Genomic DNA, 26,114 nt, shown 5'->3' with positions numbered 1-26,114 from the left:
TAAATACTGCATGATCAGAATTAACCTCTGCATTACTCCACCTCCCCACGGTCTCTGGGATGTCACCAAGGCCGTAGGTGCATGCGCACCCCTGGTCTGATGGGGTTGCTTAGCAGTCTGACTGGAGGGGGGCTTATGGGAGAAGTGCAAACAGACAGTCCTGCCTTAGTAAAGGTCAGAGCTGCAACCTACACCTCTCAAATCCCAGGCTGGCCCTGATGGGACCAGGGTTCCAAGCGTGCCTGGAGATGCTTGTGGTAAGGGAGAATTGCAGTGAGAGTGAGATGGTGCTCTGCTGCTGAACTGCATTGCTTTTAGAGGTTGTCAGCACCAATAGTAGTGTGACAGATCTGATCTAACTTTGTGTAGTGGCTCTTACTTGGTGTGTTTCTGGAATGACTGGCACGCTGGGACACCAGTAGCTATCATACGCTACTGAATAGGCAAGAACTTCAATGTTGTTCTCAAAATTGTAGTTAAGTACGCTTCATAGGTGTAGAGAGGTTTGTGTTAGAATGCAAGCAGACTTCAAAAGAGTACCGCAAAAAGTTTTAGCTCTCTTTTATGGAGCACAATGGTGGTTTTGCAAAGTACCATGTAACGAATGACTATCCTCATCGAACTTTGGCTGTGTGAATGGCAGACAGGGGAGGAGAGGGGAGGGGGATAGGGTTCTGAAAGGCCCCCCAGCGTCAAAGCCTTAATAATCATGTGAGCAGCGCTGGACTTCATTACCCTCCTGTTCGACAGGCCGAGTGCCAGCCTGGATTGCTGGCTGGCTGTGGCAAGGTCAACGGCGGAGGAAAAACCAGTTACTGTGTTACTCTGGAGCGGAATGGAGAGGGGCGGCCATCTGTCAGCTCAGGCCTGCCATACCCGCAGAGCAAATGGACACGGGCGGCCAGAGGAGAGGCCACAGACACCCATAGAGCTAAACCCAGTGAGCATAACACTGAGGCATGGACACAGATCCAGCCAAAGAGATGGGCCTTGGTACCACTAAAACACATATATACACACACACACTCATAGCGGAGAAGATAAGGCTATCTCCAAGAAATTTGGCAGCAGGTTGTGTGTGTTTATGCATGTTTGTTTTTAGTTTCAGTGCACTATTGGGCCCCTACTGTTTTAAGTCCAGATGGCAAACCATTTGATAAAAAGTTGATAAAAGTTTTTCTTGGCTTGCCAGCGGTAAATGTTTTAATCATAGTGGTGCTTTATGAAGACAAACTAAGCGCAGAAAATGTAGTTAGGGATCTGGTGAAAGCAACATGTTTTATTCCTAACGACAATACAAACAGGGCCACCATTTGTGGTATACGCAGATGTCACGCTCCTCCACTCTAGCTGTAGTGTTTCACCTTGCTGGCTGTTTGTCTGCTTCTGAGTCGCACCGATCCTCTCTGTGAGGACCTTTACGATGCCCTCTGGCCAAAGTGGAAGAACCCTGTGGAATGTTCCAAAGCTCTCTAATAGGTTTCAGGTGCTGCGGGCCACCGGCCAGCCCCCCACCATCACCCCACTCTGTGTGTCTTGTGTGATAGGACTCCCTGCTCAACAGTCAAAGCACCGCCATTTCTCCTCTAAAAAGAGAGAGGGCAGGTCTACGAAATGGATTCTCATCATTTACTGTAAAAGCGTTGCTTGTTTTTTCAGTACTCAGTGTTATTTACGCGTTCCTTTGTTCACACTGCGCCTTGTGCGTCTCCTTTAACTCACATTTAATTGCTGGTTAAATAAAAGAGTAGAAGTTTCTTGCACACATATGTTAGAGTTCAGGCAGAAATGCAATTTGCATCTCTACCATCCCACAACTCAGCACAGATAAAGTTCTTCCTTGTTTTCCTCCTGTGCCGAGAGTGCCGACCCCCCGGCTTGCACGTCAACATGCTCCGGAAAACAGGGAGATGGTCCTGGGCAATTCCCCCCATATTAATGGAAATCACACAGGAAATCCCTGGATGAAAGCTTTATTAGTTATTAAGGTTTAATGTTGATATCAGTGCTTATATGTTTACTGGAGTGCACGGTGCTGCTGATGTGGAATTGTCAGAGAGGTGCAGATTTAGTAAGGAATTAGTGTACGCCCAGGATTTAATTAAGGGGATCTATTTCCATCTTGTTAGAAAGAGATAATGTGAGTACTGCATGCATCATAGGTTACCATATTAAATGCTGCTTCCTGTAACACCATTATATCCACAACAGTAGAGCTTGTAGATTATAGAATGGAAACAACATATATTTATTAAGCTATATTTAGCCGGAAGAATTGCAGCTAAAAGGTAGCTTTAAACACACAAGCTCTCAATGTACATGAGGTAAAACTTTATTTTTTTTTTTAATTTCAAATAGTATTTTGCTTCATGTTTCTTTCTTTTCATATTCAAACACCCAGATAAAACACTAGTGGCAATCATTAGAGGTAAAATGGTCACACCTCCACTCTTTTCATATGCCTTGTTCCATTTCCAGCATGACAGTGGAGTGTGAACACAGAAGCGACATGGCCTCTTTGTCTCTCCATTTGTCCCACCACTGCCTAGAGACGTAAACCTTAAGCCACTCACTCTCTGATTAATCTTTAACATTTATAATTACTAATTAAGTTAGTAAGAGACTTTTAATGTAGTCCTCCTTCAATGGGGAGCAGAGAGGACAACAGATCATTAGCTTCAATAATGAACGCGGATGAGACAGATAATGGCCTATGATAGGTGAATACTGACAGTTACATTAAATGAGGCGAGTATATGGGAAATGCTGTGTGCAAGTAGCACTTCATGGGTTCAAAGGCACAGGGAGACAAGGTGGTGAAGTACTCCACTAACTCCAGAAACGTCCTCAAGCATGAAGAAATCGTAGAGATGGTCTGCACTAATTAAGACATATTTCTGTGGTACAGTCAAGTCTGTATCAGCATGCAGTATGTATCATACAATGTATATCTGCCATTATAATTGTGTCAACCCCAGTTTCAAGTACACATTTTATTTATTCATTCACACTGGTTTCATTGAGTTTTTTTGTCTCCCTTATGTGTTAGGTGTATCTCATTATCACATTATTACATTAGTGTCTGCATTATCCTGGTGGCTGTAAGTTGCTGCCCATTAAAAGAGTCATTTCATCTCTGTTTTTTTTTTTTTTTTACCTTAACGACGATGCTACTCTGGCACATTCCGTGAGCCTTCCCACTTTGGGGAAGGTGCTTATGCCATAATGATTATTATCATTAAGAAGATATTAATGTGCTTAGTGTTTGCGACCCAGCTGCTCATCATGGCCTGAGTTCCCTGCCGGGGAGGGAAGAGAGCTGCTGCCAAAACGGACAGTGCACGTAGGCCACCGCCCACCTGTCCAGAGGTTTCAGGGTCAGTGGAGGTCACACCTACCTACCTCCCTGCCCTCTGCTGAACTAGAGGAGGGATGGCTCGGAACATAAAATTGGAGGAGATGAATTGTGCTATGTGTTGTGGAGTGACGTTAAAAAGCTGTACCGTATGAATTCAAGTGACTGTAAGCATCTTCCTCTAATGTCAGTATACACGTTAATTATAGTTTAGGTTTTCCACATAATTATTCATTGAATTTCAAGAGCTTTGAAAGAGTTTTGAAAATAAATTTAATTAATCAGACCTTCACAAAATCTGTAATTTTTGTCTCGTAACAGAGCGACAGCAGCAGGATGTTTTGTGATGACTCCTGTTCTGAAACATCATATACACACAGATAGACGATGTGGGGCTAAAGGCAGCCTGGCTCAGCATCCTCCAGTCTCTCAGTTTCAAATTGCTGCTTCATTAGGGCTTGGAAAAGAAACCCATGGTTACATTTAATCAAAATCGGTATGGCAGACCCACATAATCAATCACAATCCTTATCCAATATGCTACATTCTGTAACTACCAAGCTGGCTTGGAGAAAAGTCAATTATGGCCCGTCTCTCTGCTCCTCTGCCGGGGTTGCTGTGATATTATACTGTTTCTGCAGTTGTTTTCATTATGCAAACATGGAGTGTGTGCATCTCACACATACAGCTTTTTACTATTCACACAGCTATTTCCTATTTTTCTTTTTTATACCGCTAGTTCTTGTATGATACATGGACTGGGGGTTTTGTCGGGGAGTATGATGTGCCATATCTGGAATAATCAAATTAACTATTAATGATTTTTGCTCTCAAACTAACACTTGTGTTACACAGTGGGCTGCAGTCAGTGATGCTGTTCATATTTCATATATTTCTCGTCCATGTGGATGTGCTCTCACTGTCTCTCTCTGTATGAAATCGTTTACAGTTTGTTTCTATAGACGTTCTGCTTTCTCACCCTGTATCCCTGAGTACATTTATGAGAATGCAAACATGCACACACTGCATGCTCAGACACTTGCACAGCCAAACACTGTAATCACAATCACATATTAGACACACATACTCACATACTACACACACTCATCACTCAATCCATCAATTCTTTTTTTCTCTTTTCCTCATCTTGTGTGTTCTTTCTCCCTACCTTTTCACTTCAACGCTCAGCCTCTCGCGCAATCAATGTGCTCCACATAATACACATAAGCTGGGAAACACACACAGGCACGCACACACAAGGTAGCTAGGTTGGTGGGGGCCATGGCTGCAGCTCTTCTGCGCAGTCCCAGAGTGGCTCCCGGGGCTCGGCTGCCAGTTGTTTGCCAGCGTCTCCGGGTGGAATTCATTCAAATTAAAGCGGTGGAATGAGGCCCGAGTCCCAGAATGCCTCGTCCCTCTCCTTCATCAGCATTCCGCCGATGAGAGTAATTAAAGCAGAAATTAATTCTGCTGTAAGCAGAGGAGCCACAGAATAACTGATATTAGAGGCTGGATGATGAATGCTTGGCATCAAGGGAGGTCTCAGGGGAGGAAGGGGAAATTCACAGATCTCTTTTTCTCTTTCTTTTTTCTTTCTTTCTTTCTGTCTGTCTTTCTTTCTTTCTCTTTCTGTCTTGCATTCTTTCTTTCTTTCTTGCTGTCTATTTTATCTTTCTCTCGTTCCACTTTCCTTTTCTTTTTCTCTCTTTGCCCACTCCCATGTTTTTATTTCTTTGGTCTGCATTTCCCTCTTCTATGTGTTTCTCTCTCTACGTCTGGGTACTACTTGCCCCTTCTCATCTTTACATTTCTTTCATCCTCCCTGGCAACATTTGTCCTTGCGTGCCACCACAAGATTGCCACAGAGAGCTGAAGCCATTGGCTTTAAGCATGACTGAAGACATCGCTACTAAGTCTCCTCGCTCAGTAACAGTATTTCACATTCTGTCGGCACTGGTGCTCTCATTTTCAGTCAACAGGCATATTAGTGTGTACTGATGCTTCAAAATGCTAGCACTTTGTTGTTTGTCAACAGAAGCCAAAATGGAGAGTGCTTCCAGGTGAATTTTATTATACCACACAATTAAGTGTTACAGAAAAAAATATATAAATCAATGTAATTGTTAATCAGGATGTGAGCAACCATAGAAACACACAATTATTGAATTAGACTGTGTATATAGAGTGGCTCAAAGCAAAAACCTGTGTATTATTTTCACAACAAACTGTGTTTTTTTCTCAGCCATATTTTGAGACTGAACCTTGAAGCTCTCCAGATGATGTGATATTCTACCCAGGATGATTCAATGATCCCCCACGTCCCCTGACGCTTTATTTTTGGAATAGCACATCTTTAGCAAGAGCAGTCACAAGACTGAAAGACAAACACCTGAACTCTTGAAACACTGAGGCTGGATGAGGCTGTCAGTAAGACTGTTTTCCTCTCTCAGAATCAAATGGAATTGAACAAAGGTTAGCTCTTTGGGGCTTTATGGTAATGTGATATACGATGCTGCCATGGAATTTGCCAATGCATGTCTTAGCACTGTCTGACTCTAAGGAAGGAGTGAATGGTAATTACGCTGACCTCTGCCCCTCCCTCTTTCATTCTGCCCTCTGGGTAAAAAGCCTGAGGAGGTAATAAACAATGGATAGATTTGTCTTGTTTGTATTGCCACACTCTTAATGACACGCGAGATTGGTGTCTATTTTGAAAATAATACATGCCAAGATCTGCAGGTAGTTGTGTTGCATTTTTAATTGGTTTGTGCAAGAATATCTCAATCAGATGTAAATGAATGGAAGCTCATCCGGAGACTTACTGACTGTTATTAAGAATTTAGCAGGCTGGCATGGAGTTGAAACACAGAATTAATGATTAGAAACCATAAAGGGCCCCAATGCAGAGGAGATGTAAACCGGAGACGGAACCAGCCACAAACCTGTTGATGAGACCGCGTTGTGAGGTTTAAAGTCTTGAGGGAAGACCTCACTGGCACTGACCAATAAGGCCAAATCTTAAAGGCGTAGACAGGCTGTATTTTCCCTGCTGTTTTACACCTGAGATATTAACTGAAGATACATAGTAGATTGCGCATGGTAAGAGGCAACAGAATGACTCATCGTACCTCTAATGTATTTTACATTATACTTGCACATGATGATTTCATTCTGAAATGAGCAAGATACAATTTTTGGAATTTGCTGTGTGAACTTCACTAGGAAATACTAGAAAAACATAAATGCTGCCCTTGGAAAAAAAAAAGTTATTTTATAAGCAACTATGTAAAAGTTATAAACTCACTAGAAATGCATGATGTGCTGAACCTTAATTCCGATATTAAATATGGGAGAGAAGGTGGGTGTCTGATATTGCAGTGAAACTCTTGAAATCTACAGTATGAAAAGTACAATTTTATTCCAACCTTTCAATCTTTCGTGTCATTTGGCTATTTCTGTTTCTGTCTCTCTTTTCCTTTATTCCTTCTTTTGGAAAGATGATATGAAGCGTGAAGCAGAAATAGTAATCATACAGTAACGGCATTTCCTCTAAATTATTTAGTAATGGCATCTTTTTATAGACACATGGTTTACCTATGGACCTTACTAAAAGCTTGGTACTTAGCAGCAGTTTTCAGAATGTATCTCTACGGTGGATCATATTGCTGTAGTGCATGATATTTCTCTCTATCATTCAGAATGGCAATGCCGTTATGAACGGGGAGGGTATATCTCGATGTCTGCCATCCTGGAAATGGTGGCAGCATTGTTTGTTTGTCTTCTTTGTTCCATACACCAATAAAAAGACACTCAAAATGAAACCTTGGTGTAACGATGACCTTAAACGCAATGACACTCTTTCCCATAACATTGTCCTGTCCAATAGTCCAGAACTCCCCTAAGAGGCCTTACAGCAAGTCTAGGAGGAACCAAATGAGAGAGAAATCGATTACTTTCCTCTCTCCACTGTCTCTGCCCTGGCTGAATTACTGAAACAAGATGCTGCACTTAGAGGAGTCTTTGGAGAGGCAGAGGCAGCGAGAGAGAGAGGTGGGGGAGAGAGAAACACTTTTAGGGACATGGGTGCCATTTAGACTAGGACCATCTTCTCACAGAAAGCCACTAAAAGCAGTGAATGATCCTCTTCCTGTCCCTGGCTGGGAGGTGGTTAGCCTCCTGTGGTTAAAAGAATACAAAACATACACTCAGGTTTGAGGTCAAAGCAAGATCATCAAAAAAAATATTAATTTCTCAAGTCCAAGTATGACACACGTATAACTGTAGCTTTCATCCTTCACTTGAGCTAAGCATATCGCAGTTGTGGTGTGTCCGAAAAGCTTGAGACCAGGCCACATGGACTAAATCTGATGTTGTTTTCAGACTTCCTAATATCAAATGGGTTTTGTTAAACATCCACACCAGGTTTTATTGTCTGAACTATGAAGATGAAAATGAATCCCGCTCGTTTGGTAGACAGAACGCGGTGCTTAAGGGACCCAATCCCTGTAAGTGCCATTAAGTGGAAATTGCCGTTCACATATTCCAGTGGTTTGATTAATTACACTCTCTCATGTGTTTTCATAAAGGCCCAATGAAATATGGGGAGCAAATTGCATTGTGTTCCTGTATCCTGTTATGTAAAAGCAGTTTAATTATTGACACATGTTTTGCCACCTGGCAGGGGAAAGGATGGTTGGACATGAATAGAAATCATACAATAGATATTATGGATGGGTAGTGCTAGCACTTGAGATGCCATGTGTTTCTGTATCTGTGACTCAATTTATGTCCCCGTCTTCACCTCGCCTCAGATCTCCTGCTGAATCAGAGCACAGAGTAGTCGTGATCAGCTGGATATGTCATAGTTGTAAGGGAAGCATTTTGTGGAAGTGACTGCACTTTAAAACCTGTTTAACTTTGTGTGGCAGGACTGCTTTTTGAAAGGTCTTTTCTAATAAATATGTAGTTAAGGAGATATTTTGTGAAGGCTCCACAGTCTCTCTGGGGGATTAAAAGATCACTGCTGGCTTTGTGTGATATCTTAAGATAGCTCTTTTTGATCAGAGTACAGGCTTACACACTGCTTAGTTACTGACACACTGCTACTTTGAACTTAAGGAAGTAGTGTAGGAAGACAACAAGCAAATTTGCAGTTTTTACAGAAATGTCTTTATTCCCCATTTTCTCTCACTTTTTCTTTGTTCTTCGGCAGTGTTTTTTCAAGAGCAGTGCCCTCTACTGCCACGGAGACTGAATAACGTCAGCGTCTCAGGGCAATGCTTCCCTTCTGTTGTAGCCAGTAGTACTTAGACTTCACTCTATTCTGTATTCTACAGTGTATGTGGAGGTATTAGCTCATAAAACCCTCCTACTGTCATATGAACCCACTGCCGTCCCTGAGCTCTGTATGAACAGCAGGGCTCTGATACTTAGTCCCAAGCTGTTCCTGTTTGCCCAAAACGATGAGGCCTGGCCTCGTGCTCTCTACCTGATCTAGTTGACTGGGCTGTGTAAGTTAGGTAGGCAGTCCCTGTCTCCATCCCCCTCCTCCCTCCCAATATGCACTTGGACCCGGGCTCAGGCTGCACCTTTTGTGTTCCACAGGGATAGGGGGGCCAGATGGAGGAATTTGATTAACCAGCAGTGGAGGACCAAATGTTCAATTGGATACAGAACCAGTTGGAAGGCGGGAGGGAGCGAGGGATGAGGCGGGGTAGAGGGAGAAATCTAAAATGGCTGGTCATGTGCGCCGGCCAACACTTTCCAAAGGGGAGCCCAAACAGACACTGAGGTGTAGTAATGCAGAAGCCCTTTTCCAAGTACCAGCTGGGCCTTTTAGGAGCCTCTATCCCCACAGCAGACACTCGGCAGCCTCCGAGCAGCTTGACTTTACCATATGTGGAACTTTTTTATGCTCCACCTGGTTTCCCCAGGGGACCTATGCCGCTGGGACGCCGGAGGCAGGTGAATTGCTCTTAATGCAAGGCACTGAATCACTGGGCCAACAACATGAGGGAAGTGCCTAGGGAGAGGAAATGGATCTGCAGAAAGACTGGCGCGGACTGGCGCGACCTTGGAGCTAGTGCCTGCTGCGGAGTAAAAAACGAGGCCGCGTGACGTGTCATTGTGCCTCCACTCACCACACACCTCTATTTTAATAATATGCACGCTTCTATTTCTTACATAACATTTTGTATCATTTTACAAAGTGTTTTTTTTACTGCAACTTAATCCATTTGTGAACTGACTGCTGACTCTCAGCTTCCATTTAGAGACTCTGTGCCACAACATGAGTTTCTCCCTCCCTCTTTCTCATTTCCATTTTCGCTGTTTCATTCGTACTGTTTCATATGATAATCTACTGATATGGATTTTGCAGTATTGGTTTCATAACTAGCACAAAAGTATGACTGTATTCTACTACACAGCATTTTTGTCACAAACTAATATTTGCATTCTTCCCATGCAAACAAGGATTTTCATCATTTTCAACATCAGTTTCTGTACCTCTGGTTGGTGATAGATCTTTTTCTTACATAGTCTGAGTCCTGACCATCAGGACAGGTAGGTCAGATGAGGGAGATTTTTTTGCCTGGGCAGTGGGGGTGTGGTCACTTTCCTGCCTGCACCTGTCTCACTGTGTTTGTGGCAGAAAGCCAGAGGTCAGGGGTCACCACAGGAGGCTGTCAAGGTCAAAGGTTTATCACTCTCCGAGGGGTCCTGGAGCCATCACTCAGACCCTACAGTACACATGATCTGCCCAGTTGAGTTTTTTCTTCCCCCACTTTTTCTAATCCTTCCAAATGGCTCAGGCAAAACTCCTGACAGCAGCAAGAGAAACAAACTGTGGGGTGTGGAGCTCTAAGCCATCAGCTGGAGATTTCACTTTGAAAAGATTCGCTTTTACTTACTGCCCTTTCCACCAATCAGAGGGCCCGCCAGAGTCCGGGCACCCAGAGCAGCTGCCCTCTGACCCTGCCAGCGGTTGTTGGTTTATTTTGTTTGGGCATTTCAGAGAGGATGGGGCTGCTTTTGACAGGTCAGGCAGCAGGACTTGGATGAGGTCTTTAGCAAAGACAGCCAGAGAGGGAGAATTTCACAGCTCAAGAAAAGACTGAGGCTACCTTGAGCTGGTGTTACAGTTCACTGTTACTCTCATATTGCTGGAGAGGTTGTTATATTCATTGAGACATGTGGAAAATGGCCCATTTTGGGGGGAAAAGAGGGGCCATTCATGCAAAGTCAATTCCATCAAACAGACAGAAATTCCTCGATACCCCTGTTTATGCAGCTGTGCCCTCCGATCAAATTACACCAGCCCACTTACAACACCCACACCTCCTTCTGCCCTTTTTGCTGGTCCCCCCTCAACCTAATCTGAATGTGCCAGGAGCCTCAGATGTGTCTCCCACTCACTGGGGAGAATGGGAGAGGTAAAGATGCATGAGGGGGCACGTAACCTAGAGTTCCACCTACCCGTGGCAGTAATTGGGGCAACGCCACAGAGCTTCCATGGGTCAGAGGAAGGGCCTGTCATGTGACAGGGCACGTAAAGGCAGGCAAAGGAGGCACATCCCCAGAGAAGAAGTACTAACCGTCATGCTGTAGCACCAACTCTGACAGACCACAGGGAATGGACCCGCCGCATCGAGCCTGTCAGCTGTTCCAGCAGCGCAGAGCGATCGTGGAGCCCTCCACTGGGACTGTATTACTGAAGGCTTTTCTTCTCTGCCTGTTTTATTTTTTGGGTGGGGAGGGCAGGGTTGCGGGTCTGTGTGCAAGAGGGGGTGTTGAGGGGTATAATTGAGAGCACAGAGGGAGCTTCGTCTCTCCATCTTATGATTTGGAGGTGAAGACAAGCGCCCTCGGGGGCCCCCTGTCAGAGCTTTTGGGCCCGCTCAGTGCAGACTTCAATAAAAACACACAAAAAGAATTCCCCCACAAGGGCGCCTGGCTGAATCGCTGACGCCAATGTAAAAGATTCCGTTTTCTGTGAATCATTTAGTACGCGACCCTGAGCTCTCTACACAACGTGACAATAACAGGAAACCCCCCTCTGTCCTCCTTACCGTGAAAAAATGAGAAATGCAACAAACCCGGAGAATGCCAAATTATTTTTTTCACACATACAATTTCACACATCGATCACCCTCTGCCACTCCTCCATTTTCCTCTTCCCCTCCCACCTCTCACTCCTCTTTTCTTTTCTCCCCTCACTGTATTCCTGTCATGACAAATGTCAAACAGTCAGTTAGGAGGGTGTTTTTTTTCTTTTTGGTAACCAAGAGCTTGCCAAGTCGAATGTGCGCTGGGACAAGACTGCTGCGGAAGCATCACATTGGAGCATCAGCATCAGATATTTCTGTGAAAGTAACAGAAATGTTTGAAGGTGTTGTCACAAGCTCACAGGATCCTGCTGTTTGTGTGCACCAGAGGGAAATGGCGCCTTCTCAGCCCTTTTGTCTCCTCCCTCCCTATTGTTGTTTTTAAACTTATTTCTCTGTTTAGTTGTTATCACTTTTATTGTGGTTAAGAATCTCAGCATGGCTTTTTTTTGTGGGTTTTGACAGAGGGGCTCGGTGTTGTAGTCAGAGTTAAAATTAGAGGAGTTGCTTTTTTGTGTGACTTGGAGACATGTCATCTTCTAGAAGCAGTGGGGAGTCTGTCAGTCACAGCCATGGTGTGTTTTAATCATCTCTGTCCCACTTGGAGAAGCGCTGACGGTTAGAGTGAGGGTTCCCTCCCCTGGACAATACCAGTATGCTAGAATCTCATACACTCTGATGTCAGACATAGCAACCAGTTAAGAAATATGAGACGTTTCTTCCTCAAGTTAATCCTGCAAATTCAATAGGGGAATCAAGCAATGTCTGGTGAATTTGAAGACATATCACAAGTGTGTTTGAAGGTTTTTGTGATCTTTCAAAAGATATGACAGCTGGAAGGAGATTGGCAACAAAATAGCAGGAGTTTGTCACTATAATAAGAGAGTGAAGCTGATAGAATAATCAAAACCCACGACGTCTTAGAAGCTTAATGAGCGAGGGCTCCCCCCAAGCGAGCAATAATAATAGTGTTTTGTAATTCTATAGCCCTTTTAATAATACTCCAAGGAATTTTAAATAGACATTTCTTTGTAAAGCAAAGTAGGTTAGACTGTAAATTATATTTTCCATAATGTTGCAGCGATGACGGCAGTCGTCTTTACAGTACGTCGCTGAGAGAGAACACACAGCCAGGATACTGGGCAACAGAATCAGGCTGAAGATTCCCTTAACCCTGTGCAGAATTGGCCACTGCACTACACCCATCCAGCTCACTCTCCTTTAACCCCAGCCCCCGTCTGAGCATGCTCCCTGCAGACCTCTCCAGAGATATGGCCTCTCATTTCCGAGAGCATCCTCTGACAGTCTTAATGGACAAGTAGTCTCTCTACAAGGCCAGGAGAGCTCTTGCTGAAAAGACCACTCTGGGCATGTCTAGGATAAGTACTGTTTTCTCCTCTCTCTAGTCTAAGGTTGTGTTTATGGACAGAAATTAAACGGAGCTGTCAGAGGGAAACAAACATGGAAAGAGGGAGGAGAGGTGAATCTTTTGTTGCTGTACTTACCTTAACTTAAATAACATAATCTGTCAAAATGTGAAATAGAATCTGTAATTACAGAAAAAAAAGTTATTAAAAGATATGTTAGAAATATGCGTTGAAGTTGTGAAATATGAATCTTAATCGTAATACTCTACTAATTGCACTAATTGCAGTTGGAGTTTAGAGATTTACATATATTTTAGGCATTTAATGTTCACCAGAGTGATGTGCGCCACTAAATTGAGCTTTAAACAGAAGTACTTAGAAAAATATTCCTACAAACCCCCAAGCAATTAATCCAGCTGCCTGCCTTTGTCCACCTACCCATTGTGTTCTTTGTAAAAACCATTCTCTTATACCTCCACTTACTCCATCCTTTGAGACGCCATTGGAAATCCAGGGCTCTGAGTTGAACCCACAGTTGGTTTAAGTGTAATGAAATGTATGTCATGTCTCTGGCTCTCTCCCTCTGGCTTCCCCTCACCCCTGGCCCCCTGAAAGCACTGCCTTTGACAGGAAGGCCTCTGTGGCTTCTTCTGCAGTGATCTTTAGCCCCTTCAGGTCCCATTGACTATTTCAGGACGTCCCTGCGATTTGAGGGTGGACACAACCGTTCACGCATGCTTCAGAGCATTGACTAAGAAGAAAAATAGACAAGAGCGATGGAGTGGAAGCCTCGGACAGCTAAACCAGCCCTCTGGGAAATCCTATCCTGATGCCTGGCCACGTTAAAAAAAAACCCCAAAAAAACCAGCTTCTGCTCTGATAATATTTATTAATGTTGTACAGTATTCTCATTGAAAAACAACAATTTGGCAGTGCTTATTATACACGCTGTGGACCTAGCTACGTGCTAATTTACTCTGCGGTTTTCACTCTTTTCTTGTTGTTCTTGTGTATTCTGTCCTACATTGTACATAATAATAATGGAAACTATGGCAACAGAAGTCAGGTGCAGTTTCTGTAAAAGGACCCAAGCTGAGCTATTCCAGATGATGCACATTTAAATTTGAACATATATTGACTCAGTTCCTAGTACCTGTTTATTTATCATAGATTCAATCTTTATGCAGATGAGGGTGAACACATCATGCATGGAACACTTACCTTGCATCTATATGTATGTATGCTTTTGAGGCTGTGTATGTGACACACCTGAAGCTTTTGTGAGTGTGTGACTGTATGTGTGTGTGTGTGTGTGTGGTTGTTCCCTTGTGTACATCAGTGCGTGGACATGTGTCTGTGCATGGATATTGCAGCTTGGAGAGAGTGTGCATGTCCACTATATTAGACAGAGCGTGCGAGGGGTGCCTCAGCATGTGTGTACTGCTGTCTGTTCAGAGCTCTCAGCGCCAGCAGGGTGCGCCATTCCAATTTACCCATCAGCCACAGAGGTAGGGGGTAAAAGTGCAGGGCATCACTGTCGGAGATTTCACATTCGAGGGACGAGATTACCAGTCAGGGGACCCCTGTGTGGAGGTGATGAGGGAGGGAGACTGCAGGGGCACAGTGTGGGGGAGTAGGGACTGTTGGGGGACGGTGGAGTGGTGAGAGGCGGGAGAACAGCACGACTCAACGCCACCCTGGAATCCGTGGACTCTCTGTTTTCTGGGGAGCTTAGCTGCCAAGCTGCACATCTGTTTGACACCAGGCGCTGTGGTATGGCAGTCAGGGGCTGTCTGTCCTGATTCACATCTCTCCGCTCTATAGTTTGTTCTAAGAATCTGGACAACTGCTGAAGCTCTGTCTCTTTAGAGATCCTTGCAAAACTGTGTGATGTGTAGCTTTCAGAAAAAAGAAGAAGAAAAGACAAAGGGTGCAGCATTCTTACTTTCATTCATAGCAAACACATGTAGACATGTGGAGGAAAGGATTTGTGTATTCTAAACACTAGAATATAATTATGGCATTGTAAAATTATCTTGAATAGTTGCCTCAGACCCAGAGACCCAGCCTTGTCGGCCGTGCTCGCTCAGCTTGTGTTTGAGTGTCGGCCAAGTCAGCTATGGCTGCTCCAGAGGCCCTGAAGCCTGTTGGGGAGACGGGACATTCCAAACAGCATAACTCATTCTTTACACCCTCTCTGCTGCCATTAGTTAATTATATGCAGGTGTTTTCCTTTCTCAGGTTTTTTGCTGTAGATCTTATAAAAATGTAACCATAAATACATAAAGCCAGATAGACGAAGAAAAAGAAGGGGAAAACAGTGTGGAGGAAGTGGCTGAATGTGCTGTGTGAAGCAAATTATTGCCCCCATGTAGATTCATCAGTTCTCCCTGCTGGATTAAGGAAGGGCCTTTCTAATGAAGTTCGCCCCGTCAAAATGAAGGGACTAATTCTGATTTAGCTGAGGTAATGAACTTCCCCTCTCCTAGTGAGAGCAGCACCATGGGGCGAGGAGAGAGGGGTGGTTGTGTAGGAGGGCGGGGGCAAAGGAGAGTGGTAGCAAGAGGGAGAGGGAGGCAGGATGAAGACAAGACAGCAGAGAGACATGGAGTGAGGACAGAGAGATGGAAGGGAGAGAGGAAGCTAGGTGGAGAATGAGGAAAAAAATTATGCAAAACGCCTGTCTCGTATTTGCTGAGATATATTAAATTTCCAGTGCGGGTGCCTGTGTTATATAAAATTATGTTAATGTCTCGTGGCCCGCTGCGAATGGCGGCTTGCTGGTCCTGAGCATGCGTGGCTGGCCGCTACACGGAGCGCACTCAGTGGGACTCAGCTTTTCTATTAAGGAAAACCTCTAGACACCTGATGATGAATTCTCTCTCACCAAATGTTCCCCCTTTTTTGTGTCGAAAATATGAGCACTTTTCTAAATGACTTTGGAGAGCCCGGCGTGGCGCTCGGCGGCCTGCGTCGAGCAGGGGGGAAGGGGGGTTGGTGGTGGTGGGGGTGGGGGGGTCCCTCTGCAGCAGGCTAAGGGAGTCAATTAAGGCAAGCACTGATAATTATAAGCCGGCAGAACGCAGGGGCTGGCTAATTGTACAGTGTTCCATGCCGCGAGCCCAGCCAAGGGGCCTCTCCGCAACGCTCTCTTTCCCTGCTCCTTTGTGTGGACCACAGACCCCATAGAGCCACATACCTCAGTCTGACAATGCCACAGTGAGGCTAGCGAAAAAAAGCCAGGCATGTGCCCGTAATTAACTTTTTACATTCAGGCCACTCACTCTTTTGAGACCTGAAAGAGATTCTGGTCAGATTCACACCTCATTTCTTCTCTCCTCTTTGCTTGCCAGAAAGTTTTCCTTTGCCCATTTTACTGTTTCCTTGCTTTCCTTGCTAATTTTTATTATCACGTTGCACAGCAACTTTCATCAAGCACAGTCTTCGAAAGTCAGGGCGTTGTCACTTGACCTTTATTTCCTTCTAACAAGAAAAGGCCCAGCAGTTTAGGATAGGCATGTATAGAGTAAATTAGAGCATTTCAGCGCAGAATGGTGTTTGTGTGGCTGCAGGGGGTCCGGCACTCCCATGCAATCCATCTCAGCAGCCTGCACTGTTTGTCCCCAATGGACCTCCATACCTGCCTGCAGCTGCAGCGCCTACACATCATTCGTTAACAAGTATTCAGCTCTTGCCTTTGTTGTTGTGGATTTCTCCCTTCTCTTTTTTTTTCTTTTTCTCTGCCTCTGTGACCTACACACTGTTCATTTGACCGAGTTTTAGCCATTGTGGGTTTCAGCTGTAAGAATAGCAAGTAAAGTGGTCCAGGCAAAACACAAAATGGCAGACTATCCTTCAAAGCGTACTGTAGCACCAGATCTTGCTGAAACACCAGCTTCATCTGGTTTTACTCACTTTACTTTCCTTTTCGCAGTTAGCATTGTAACACATTAAATTCAGTACAGTTCAATATAGTTTCAAATCTAAGAAAACAGAAGATGTTGACATATCTTGTGTAGGGATAACTTCTAGTGCATGTTTTCCTTAGTCTTTTATGACACATGTGAGTCAAACTATGTGCAAATAAATTTAAATTAAATAATACACTTGTAGAATGAGAAATGTCAGCACAATCTATAAATATTATAGAATGAGATGTAACAAGCTACAGCGATGTCAAAGATGAAATTTACAAATGGAATTTTCTTCTATGTCTTTGATATTATGCCGCTGTTTGCCATGTTACCATAAAACAGTCGAGTCATAAAAGCTTGTATAATGTGTAATGTAAACCATGCATAGATAAACACAAAGCACAGCAGGTTCTTCATAAAGACCAGGCTCCATGTAGGAAGTGGCACATGCATTCATTTAGTGCAAACCTATCATTTATGCATCCTTCTTCAGGTCCTCTGGTATAAAATGTTTTAAGACACTGTAATAATGATGCAGAGTAAAACTGCTTCCGTTTTCTCTTATGTCTTTGATGCTCCAATAATGACTACTGGCTGTAGATTCTGCATTTTTCTGCTACACGGTGAACAATCTCAGTATTGCTAAACACATGCACAGGGACTCTTGGCAAATAACTCAACTGGAAATGTCTGCTCAGCGCGTTTATGTTAGGGAGAAGGAGAAGTGTCCTTATGTTTTTGTCCCCCATGTTTTGTGAACTCCAAAAGGTGTTCTAGTCGACTAAACCTTTTGTAACATCCATTCAAGCGTTACGCACGTTTATCTCGACACAAAAACCTGTCAGTTTGGTGTTTCTACCTCTGGCCCAGCAGCCAAGGGAGCTGGGAGGCGGTTAATGTAGGCGCAGAGTGGCTGATCCTAGCAGGAGCCTAGCCCTGCTCTGATTAGCACCTCCAACGAGCTGCCATGCATCAGAGCTGACATTCTCCCAGAGACATGTTCCCCCAGAATCCTTTGCTCTTGCTGTGCGAGGGCGTCACCACTACTGACATGTCACAGCCAACAATCTCACCTCACCCCTCCCTCTCCCTCTGGAGGTTGGAAAACAGCATCAGGCATGCACTGAACTTGGGACCCTGACATGGGGGCTTTGGTACCTCGCTTAGCTTATCTTTCAGCTCTCGCTTTTCTCTTGCAGACACAGTATATGTCTTTTACATGCCCACTTCCCTACAGGCAAACTGGAGTAAAGCTTCTCCTTTCATGCTGTGGTAGTTTTCCAATCTCTTTGATTTTATTAGCTGGCACTCAACACACATTCCATCACTGTTCGTGTAATACATTAACTCTTTGATAGAATGGGGTGAATTTTCAAGGTGCCATGATTAAATCTTGTACTTTAATTTCAACATTTTGCACTTGATTCGCTCTGTCCTTCTCAAACTGTGGAGGCAGGAAATAGATATTAGTAATGTTCCCCCCAGGCACCAGTTCTCCAATCAGCTTTGGTCCAGGGGGAGTCCATCCCTTTGTGCTCCCACCTACCACCTTACTACCCCCATCCACTGCATTCTCCAGGCCTTAATGGGCCTTGTAGTATTTCTGAAATGAGTTTGTTCCTTATGAGCAGTGCTTCCACCTCAAGAGAGCACACCACACGGAGGTGGAGTCAATTTGTATTCACCCATAATTCCCTGGGCCTTAATCACTCTGATTTTCCCCCCATTATCTGTTAATGGATAGTTCCCGCGGAGAGAAGAGAGAAGTAAACCCACCTACTGTTTACAGGCCTGAAGCTGTCTACTCTGCTACCATCCACAATCCCGTTGTGGGTTGTATATACAGCAGTGAGTCCGCAGAAAACCAAATCTTCTCGGTTTATTAACATGCAACTCCAACATCAGGCTGAATAGTTTGAGACAGATCGTGGTAGAACAGAAAGCAAACTCTTGCAGAAGGCGAAATTCATCGTAAACAGAATCACTTCAAGCAGGTATTTCCATTTTTATGTCAAGGTTTGGCAGTTTAGAAACTCGGTATTTCATTGACCCGTTAGTTTGACTAGACTTTCTTTGATTACTACGGTTGTTCTGTCTGTGGTTTTTCCAAAACAACCCATTCCTGCCCACTAAATAATCTCAATTTGTTCTCCCATTTGTTTACTCATTACTTTCAGCAAAAAAAAGTGCCTTGATTGATGTCCTTAATATCATTTGTTAGAGTGTGCTGCTTTGGCGACACAGTCAGCATGGGTCTCTCTAAGAGTGAGCTTCAGAGAACCATTCACTATGCCCCAGAGAAGAGTGTAAATCTAAGTATCAGATTTTTTTCTTCCAAAGCCAAAACGCTAAAAGTGATCCTGAATTCCCCTGCAATTCAAACTGCTCCTCAGCAGAATTGTTTAAATAGAGTAAGGGGCAGTGGTGGTGGTGGTGGGGAGAGGGGTGGTGTTGCAACGGAATAAGCTGAGGGAGAGTTTTTAATTAAGCAATGCCCTGCGTTATACTTAACTACACGCTATTATCAGAAAGTTAGTTTAGTTTCTTTCCTTTAGTTTCAGTCTTTAACTCACTGTCAGTTGCTGGCTGTGCATTTACGTACTCGAGCAAAGTAAGACGCCTCTATCAAATTCAGAATTCATTATGCCGCATCTGTGTCGTTGTTACATGAAGAGTTCACCGAACTATGCAAGCCAAACCTGCGAGTCCCAGCGTCCCAAACAACCTTCAACAGCACATGAACTTCAGCCCGGATGAAAAAGTAAACAGCACGAAGAAATAAAGACCATTCTTTCTGAGAGTAATTTTTCCTCTCTCCCTCTCCTGTCCTCCACATGGGAGAGATATTAGGCGTTTGTGTTTTAAGGAGCTGTGAAATACATAAACCATGAGCCACAGGAACGCGAGGCCCTGTGGATATGCAGATGGGCTTACTTTGCTGGTGTCAGGGATGCTTAGAGGGAGCAGGCACAGGAGCAGTTCTCATCTAAAGGATTTTCTTAGTAGTGCAGAGGGACAGGGTGGTGGCAGCGGAGAACACTCAGGAGACTCGGAAACAGAGAGTGGGAGGAGGGAGAGAGAGAGAGAGAGAGAGAGCTGACAGTCCCCTGTGGCCCTGTAACTATATCCAGAGTCTGCTCAGTGCATAGAGAGGGGTGGGGGCTCATGCAGGGCCATGCTGATTGGGCAGCCCAGGAGACGGGCTGGGGGAGCGACAGGAAGTGACCTCAGCCCAATGAGGCAGCTATAGGGGCGAGCGAGCTGACTTCCTCCCTTGGCTCTCACTAAGAAACAGGCTGCCAGCCTGATTCAACCCCTGTTACACTGCTACATATAAACCCAGCCCTGCACAGACTGCTCATAATAGACACAGTCAAACCTCTATTTCTCTCCCAGTCTCTTTTTCTTCCCATCTGTGTGTATTTATCTATATGTTACGTAGAACTGTTTAAGTATAGGTTTGCGGATAAACCTATGAAGCATATAGTTGAATTATATACTACATATATTCATACAAGATTATATATTCCTAATCAATAACATTTTATTTGTCAGTGAATCCCAGAGCAAAAGAGTAAAATCGACACTGAATTAATCCTTCTAACAAGTACTGTCAGTGTAGCCACAGCCTGATGTAGCTTATTCCTCAGCTCCACATACCTCCGCTGCACGGGAAGGAACATTCCTTCATTACGATGACAATGGGCTTTATACTTTATTTTATTCAATCACACATATACACCATCCTGTTAGAGCACCAAATGTGTATTAATAGAAAAACAGTTCCTAGCAAATGTACGATGTACACCCGTTTCAGTAATGTTTGGCAAAAACTACAAAGCCCGCTGTTAAAAAATTAAACTATGTATTTGCAACTTGTTTTCAAAGGTTTGCATCTTCAATAGGAATGAGTGGGCTTGGGGCTAAAAGCCATAGCAGAGTAGGAACGCAATATAAGAGACTTACATGTTGTTAGTTTTAGTCTAATGGGATTTGATGACATTAAGAAAAATATAAAATAACATTAGCCCTATTCTTCAGATTTGAAGCATACTATATTTATATCTTTTTGCCATTTTCCCTTGATGCACCTGCTCACAGACATAAACACACACATGCACACACACAAGGTCAGTCAGGCAGGTGCAGAGTTATCTGCATAATGAAGCAGGCCAGGTCTCTAAAGGGACAGCTTTGTGCACTAGGGTCAAATGAGGGCTGCGCATATGGCAGAGGAACAGATCTGTGAACCCTGCAGCAAGCTTGACCTTAGTGTACACCCTCACACAGATAAGCAAGCTGAATGGTGATCAAAGAGGGCAGTGATCCTCTTGCACGGCTATGTGGATGCGCTCGTGCCACCCTCCTCCCCCTCTTTCGCTGCTGCCTGCTGCTACACTCAGGCGCACATGTAGGCTACAGAGCATCTCATCTGCCGACTGCATGATCGCAAAACACACCGTCAACTCTTTCCCTTTCAAACTACCATGAGCTGGGTGAAGCAGCAGCTGACCTGGTATAGTGCACGTAGCACATTTCAAGGCTGAGTCCTTACCACAGATTTAAATCCAGACTGGGCCCTTTGCTGCATGTCATCCCTCCTCGCTCCCTTGGCTTTCCTGTCTACCTCTATTGTCAATAAAGCAAAAATAAATCGAAAAAAAAAAGTACAATGAGCTGCTTTGATCAGCCACTGCCTTTTGCCAAACAGTCATGAGGGAACGTAGACTCAGACGTAGAGCTTGACAACTGATGGTTTGTTTTTATGCTGTAGACACCACCCTATGTGATATACCATGCCATATGTTTATGCTATTGAGAAAAGCTTGTAAAAGAACATGTGATGATATGTTACAGTAAAAAGTTCAATATGTATACACCCCCACTGTTTCTTTTGGCAGGAGATGTTTCCATTCCCTTCTCGTCCTAGAATATTGGAGGTCATTGGGTTCCATTTGTCACCATCACTCAATATCAATCCATAGGTGTAGAAAAAAAAATCACCTGAAATTTTTAAAAAAGGCAAAAAACAATTCACATTCTTGATACAGCAAGACTTTAGAATTTCTTTAAAATGTAGTGATTCAGATTTGTTTAACAGCTTCTTTCATAGCAGGTGAGCATTTAAAACTAATTCCAAACAGGAAACTAAATAAAGTTGGTAGGTATCTATCTCTTTATTGTACAGCACTGTTTTTCAGTACAGCACTGTTTTTGCCAGATTTGCATAAAGCACCCTAGATTAACCCTCTGCTTGGATCCTCCAGGACTCGAGCCAGGCACAGCTGGTTAGGTGAATTGTGCATTTGTGCTTTTGGTACTCAGGGCCTATGTGGTGGGTACTGGACTGTAGAGACTTGGGGATAAACTCTAGATTAGTCCCCGGTGCATACGCCCCACCCCCTTGCAGTAGCTGGCCTAATGTCGGGCTTGGCAGGAGTTTGATAGAGCACTAGTCCGGCCCCATGGCAGAGTGTACGAGCCGTTTATTGACGCACTGGAGATGGGCAGTTCTCTGGAAGTCTGAGTCAGCAGATCGTTGTGCTGCAAATGAGTGTGCAGGTTCACAGTCTGAACGACATTTATTTAAGCTAACTCTGGCTGAGGTTGTCTAATGTCAAGATAGACGTGTGGGGAATTCTAATGCCAAGCAGATAAACTGGGACTCTGTCTTGCTCTTGAAATAACTGTCGTATCACTGTATTAAAAATGTTGACACATGAGCATGTTGTAAAGGAGAGTTGTTTTGGGAGCCTTGACAGCCAGCATATGTACACTGAAGAAGTGATGAGATGATTTGGTGATGTAAAATGAAGGTTTTAGAAACTATTTTTCAATATTTTATTTTGCAGTAATAGTAATATCCTTCTGTACTGTTTAAAATGACAGTATTTGCTTAGCCGATTTATTTTGAATCATCTTCTGCAAAGCACAAATGACAAATGTTTCTTTCATTTAAATTTCCTTCAAATCTGTTTTAATTTGAAGATGCTAAAAATAAATTATTCTGCATGTAAGTTAATCAAAAAGATGATGCTCGCCATGTTCAACGTGCAAGGCCTCGTCTGAGCGATTAGGACCCCGGCTGGTCATCCAATTTATGCCTGATGGGAGCAGATCACACGTTATATTATTTCCTGTATGAGTCATGAAAATCACAGGCAGGAGTCTTTGCCACAAATTTGTTGAATTTAAATTTCATGTGAAAGAACAAAGTAAAAAAAAAAAAAAAGAAAGAAAGAAACAAGACAGAGTGAGACCTCTGCTATTCATGCTCTGCTTACTTCCCCTCTCATGATTTTCGGTGTGTTTTTGTCTTTCTTCTCTACAGAGGAAGGACTGAACCATGAATGCAAGCTCTGTAGTCAGTCATTCGACTCACCAGCGAAGCTTCAATGCCACCTGATTGAGCACAGCTTTGAGGGCATGGGAGGAACCTTCAAATGTCCCGTCTGCTTTACAGGTGTGTATAGTTCATGTATTTAAGTGCATGCAAGTGTGTGTTTGTGGCATGGACGTGCGACTCAATGAACTGATAGAAAGATGAGTATGGCAGAGTTAGTTTTTATGTACACGTTAACTTTTCTGAGACATTTACATTCTCACTGTGCAAAGCGTTGCATTCCAAGCATCTTCTTTTTTTTTTTCAGTGTGAAAAGGCAAATGGGTTCTAAATGAGTTGGTAAAGGTCAAGCAAGCAGGTCGGCTAAAGCTGAGAGTAGTTTGCTGCATGTGGCTTTTTATTTAGTCAAATTGCCTCCAAATCAAGGCCAAAGAAGTGTCATGAGGTGAGAGGGGGAGAGAGCAGGGGGGAAGACAGTGTGAGCTGAGGGGAGATGGGGGATGGAGGAGTGGGGAAAGAAAAGGAGATGTGCTAATTGTGGATGGCAGTGGTGCTGATAGCTGTAATGATCTCATCTGTCTCTGTGCGTGGAGGTGGAAGGACCGGACTCCTCCTGAGAGGATAGTGCCCTCCTTCAGTGTCAACAGGGTTAACTATCTCTATAATGAAATCTGCAAAGTCGTTAACTTCAGCTCTTCACTCTTTCTCCCTTCTCAGCTCTTTACTCTTCCTCACACTTTTTTGGGTCCTCAGCTCATTTCCCTCTCTTGCGTTTCCTGCCCCCCACCCACATCCTCCGTCTGCCCATCACCTAAAAAAACTAATTTGTCTCTCCTCCACTTGTTATATGAGTTAACATCATTAACTCACATTTTGCATTTTACTCAAATATCTTTTTCACATTTTACCTCTTCATCCACCTCACTACTAAGCTCCTTATTCATTTTCCTCATCTCTCTTTCTCTCCTCCCCCTCCCTCTACTCCGTTCTACTTCCCTCATTGCTGTTTTGGCCTTATCTCTCTTTTAGCAGAAGCCTATTGATATATCCCCACCCCGAACCCCCCTCCACCCCTCACAGGGGTCTGGGCATTTAATATACAGAGCATGCCTCCTTCATCTGAGCCTTCATTTTCCACCGCCGGCTTTGACAGGCAGGTCCCCCCTCTCCCTCCGCGTCCATATCGATCACAGCACATGAGAGAGAGGGATGCTGGGAGGGAGAGGGGAGGAGGGAGAGACAGAGTACACCCTCAGGACAGTGGACGCAGAGCAGACAGACAGATGGGTGAAGGTCTATGGTAGCGGGGAAGGAAGGCAAGGATGGGCTGAAAGGCCTCCCTCTGTTGGAGATACAGGGGACAGGCAGACTGAAGTCAGAGCACTCAGAGGAAAAGGAGGAATTGAGAGATTGGCTGACAGCTGTCCTTCAATTTATTTCTCAATAACAATGCATCATATTCTCTAAGATGATCATATCGTTCGTATGTAAAATCACACGGTTAAGGTTGTGGAATGGTCATCGTTTGGTTAGGTTTAGAGACAAAAACTACTTGGTTAGCTTTAGGAAAACCCATACATCGACCCCAACCTCCTCCTAACTCGACCTTTGTTGCTCTATATACTCCTTCACTTAGTGTCATAATTACTACGCTAGAGGTCACCTAACAATAAAACGTAACTATGGGTCATAATGAGCTGCTCTCACAGATGACCCATGGGGTCATTTCTTACAGGAGAACGTCCTAATTCACTGTGAGGCTCTCAATTCACATTTTGTTTTAACCAGTTTTTGTTTAGTCGGTGTGGATGAGATGCTGAGGAGGAATCATGGAGTGCACTTTTCCAAAAACTTTGTTTACACAGTTAAAAGGAGCCCCGTTACCAACATAATGAGTCTGAACATAAAAGCAAGACTTTGATCAAACTAGGTGGTGGCAGTGACAGTGGCTGGGTCATTGAGTTCACTTGATTAATAAGGTTATTCTTTGTTTAAAAGATCATCCCCACTCGATGCCCGTATTTTAGTTTGATCTACCCCAGCCCACCCCCATGTGACCTAAAACTCAGTGGGAGGCAGGAAGTGATTTTCATTCTTTGACATACCTGATTATCCTCAATCCACACCGAAGGGAACGGAGAGAGGACAAATCATACCACAAAACAGACCGAAAGGAAAGTATGGGGAAAAGTAAGTCATAGACAGTAGATGAGGGGAGACAAAATAGAGGAGAAAAGGAGACAAAACTTGGAGGAAGCTGAGAAGGTTGCAACTGGCAAGTTTGGATGTGAGATGAAAGTGGGGAAGAGGAGGAGGAAAAGAGAACTGTGTAGGGGAGGGAGGGTAAATGGAGAGAGGTCCATAAGCCCCTGGATGATGAGAGAGAGGCTGACTCTCTCAGGACAGATTTGACAGGTTTCAGAAGTGGGGGAGCCTGCAGCTAGAAGTGTCTGCCTGCACCCTTAGGAGCAGTAGTGAGGGCTGGTGTGGAAATTGTGATTGGGAATATGTGCTTAAGACAAACAAAACAGAAGAAAGTGTGCCTGATGAAAGTCGTACGTGTTTGTATGTGTGTATGTGTGTGTGTGTGTGTGTATAAAACCTTTTTTTTTTTTTTACTTATGTCACAGCATGAAGTACAAACTTGAAAAACTACAGGATGCACTGCTTTCAAATCCGCAAGAGTCTGACAAATACAGTAGTTTAATTAGTTTTTTGTTTAGATGCTGCCCACATTCTGCTCATGTGTGATGTTAGAATTATGACAGCTTACATCCAAAAAACTGACAAAGGCTTAGCTTTAACTCAAAATTAGTAGTTATCAGCTTATAGCGCCAAATCGACTTGCACAGCCAACTTGTTTGTGTTGCCTCAGAAAACATGGATCAGACTCTGCATTGTGAACTCTTAGATTAAGCAGAAACGAACACATGTAGGCTAGACGAATAAATAAATGAAAAGGAGAAAGGGGGGAAAAAAGGATAAACTTTTTTTTTCCTCCCTGCACAAACAGCTTAGTATTGGTGCAGT

General features: G+C 43.9%; 1 protein-coding gene across 4 annotated transcripts in view; it reads left to right on the top strand.

The window, feature by feature from the left end:
• The window catches only part of LOC121192844 (zinc finger protein 521-like), an 89,302-nt gene that overhangs the window by 48,246 nt on the left and 14,942 nt on the right, over window positions 1-26,114 (top strand). For all 4 annotated transcript variants that reach the window (XM_041054764.1, XM_041054763.1, XM_041054762.1 and 1 more), the window contains exon 6: window positions 23,073-23,204. In XM_041054764.1, the coding sequence (XP_040910698.1) occupies window positions 23,073-23,204 (132 nt within the window). The remainder of the gene's footprint in view (window positions 1-23,072; window positions 23,205-26,114) is intronic.

This window comes from Toxotes jaculatrix, chromosome 14 (assembly GCF_017976425.1).
Source record: "Toxotes jaculatrix isolate fToxJac2 chromosome 14, fToxJac2.pri, whole genome shotgun sequence".
Taxonomy (NCBI): domain Eukaryota; kingdom Metazoa; phylum Chordata; class Actinopteri; family Toxotidae; genus Toxotes; species Toxotes jaculatrix.
The sequence above is the reverse complement of the archived record's forward strand: the minus strand, read 5'-3'. Positions and strand labels throughout refer to the sequence as shown.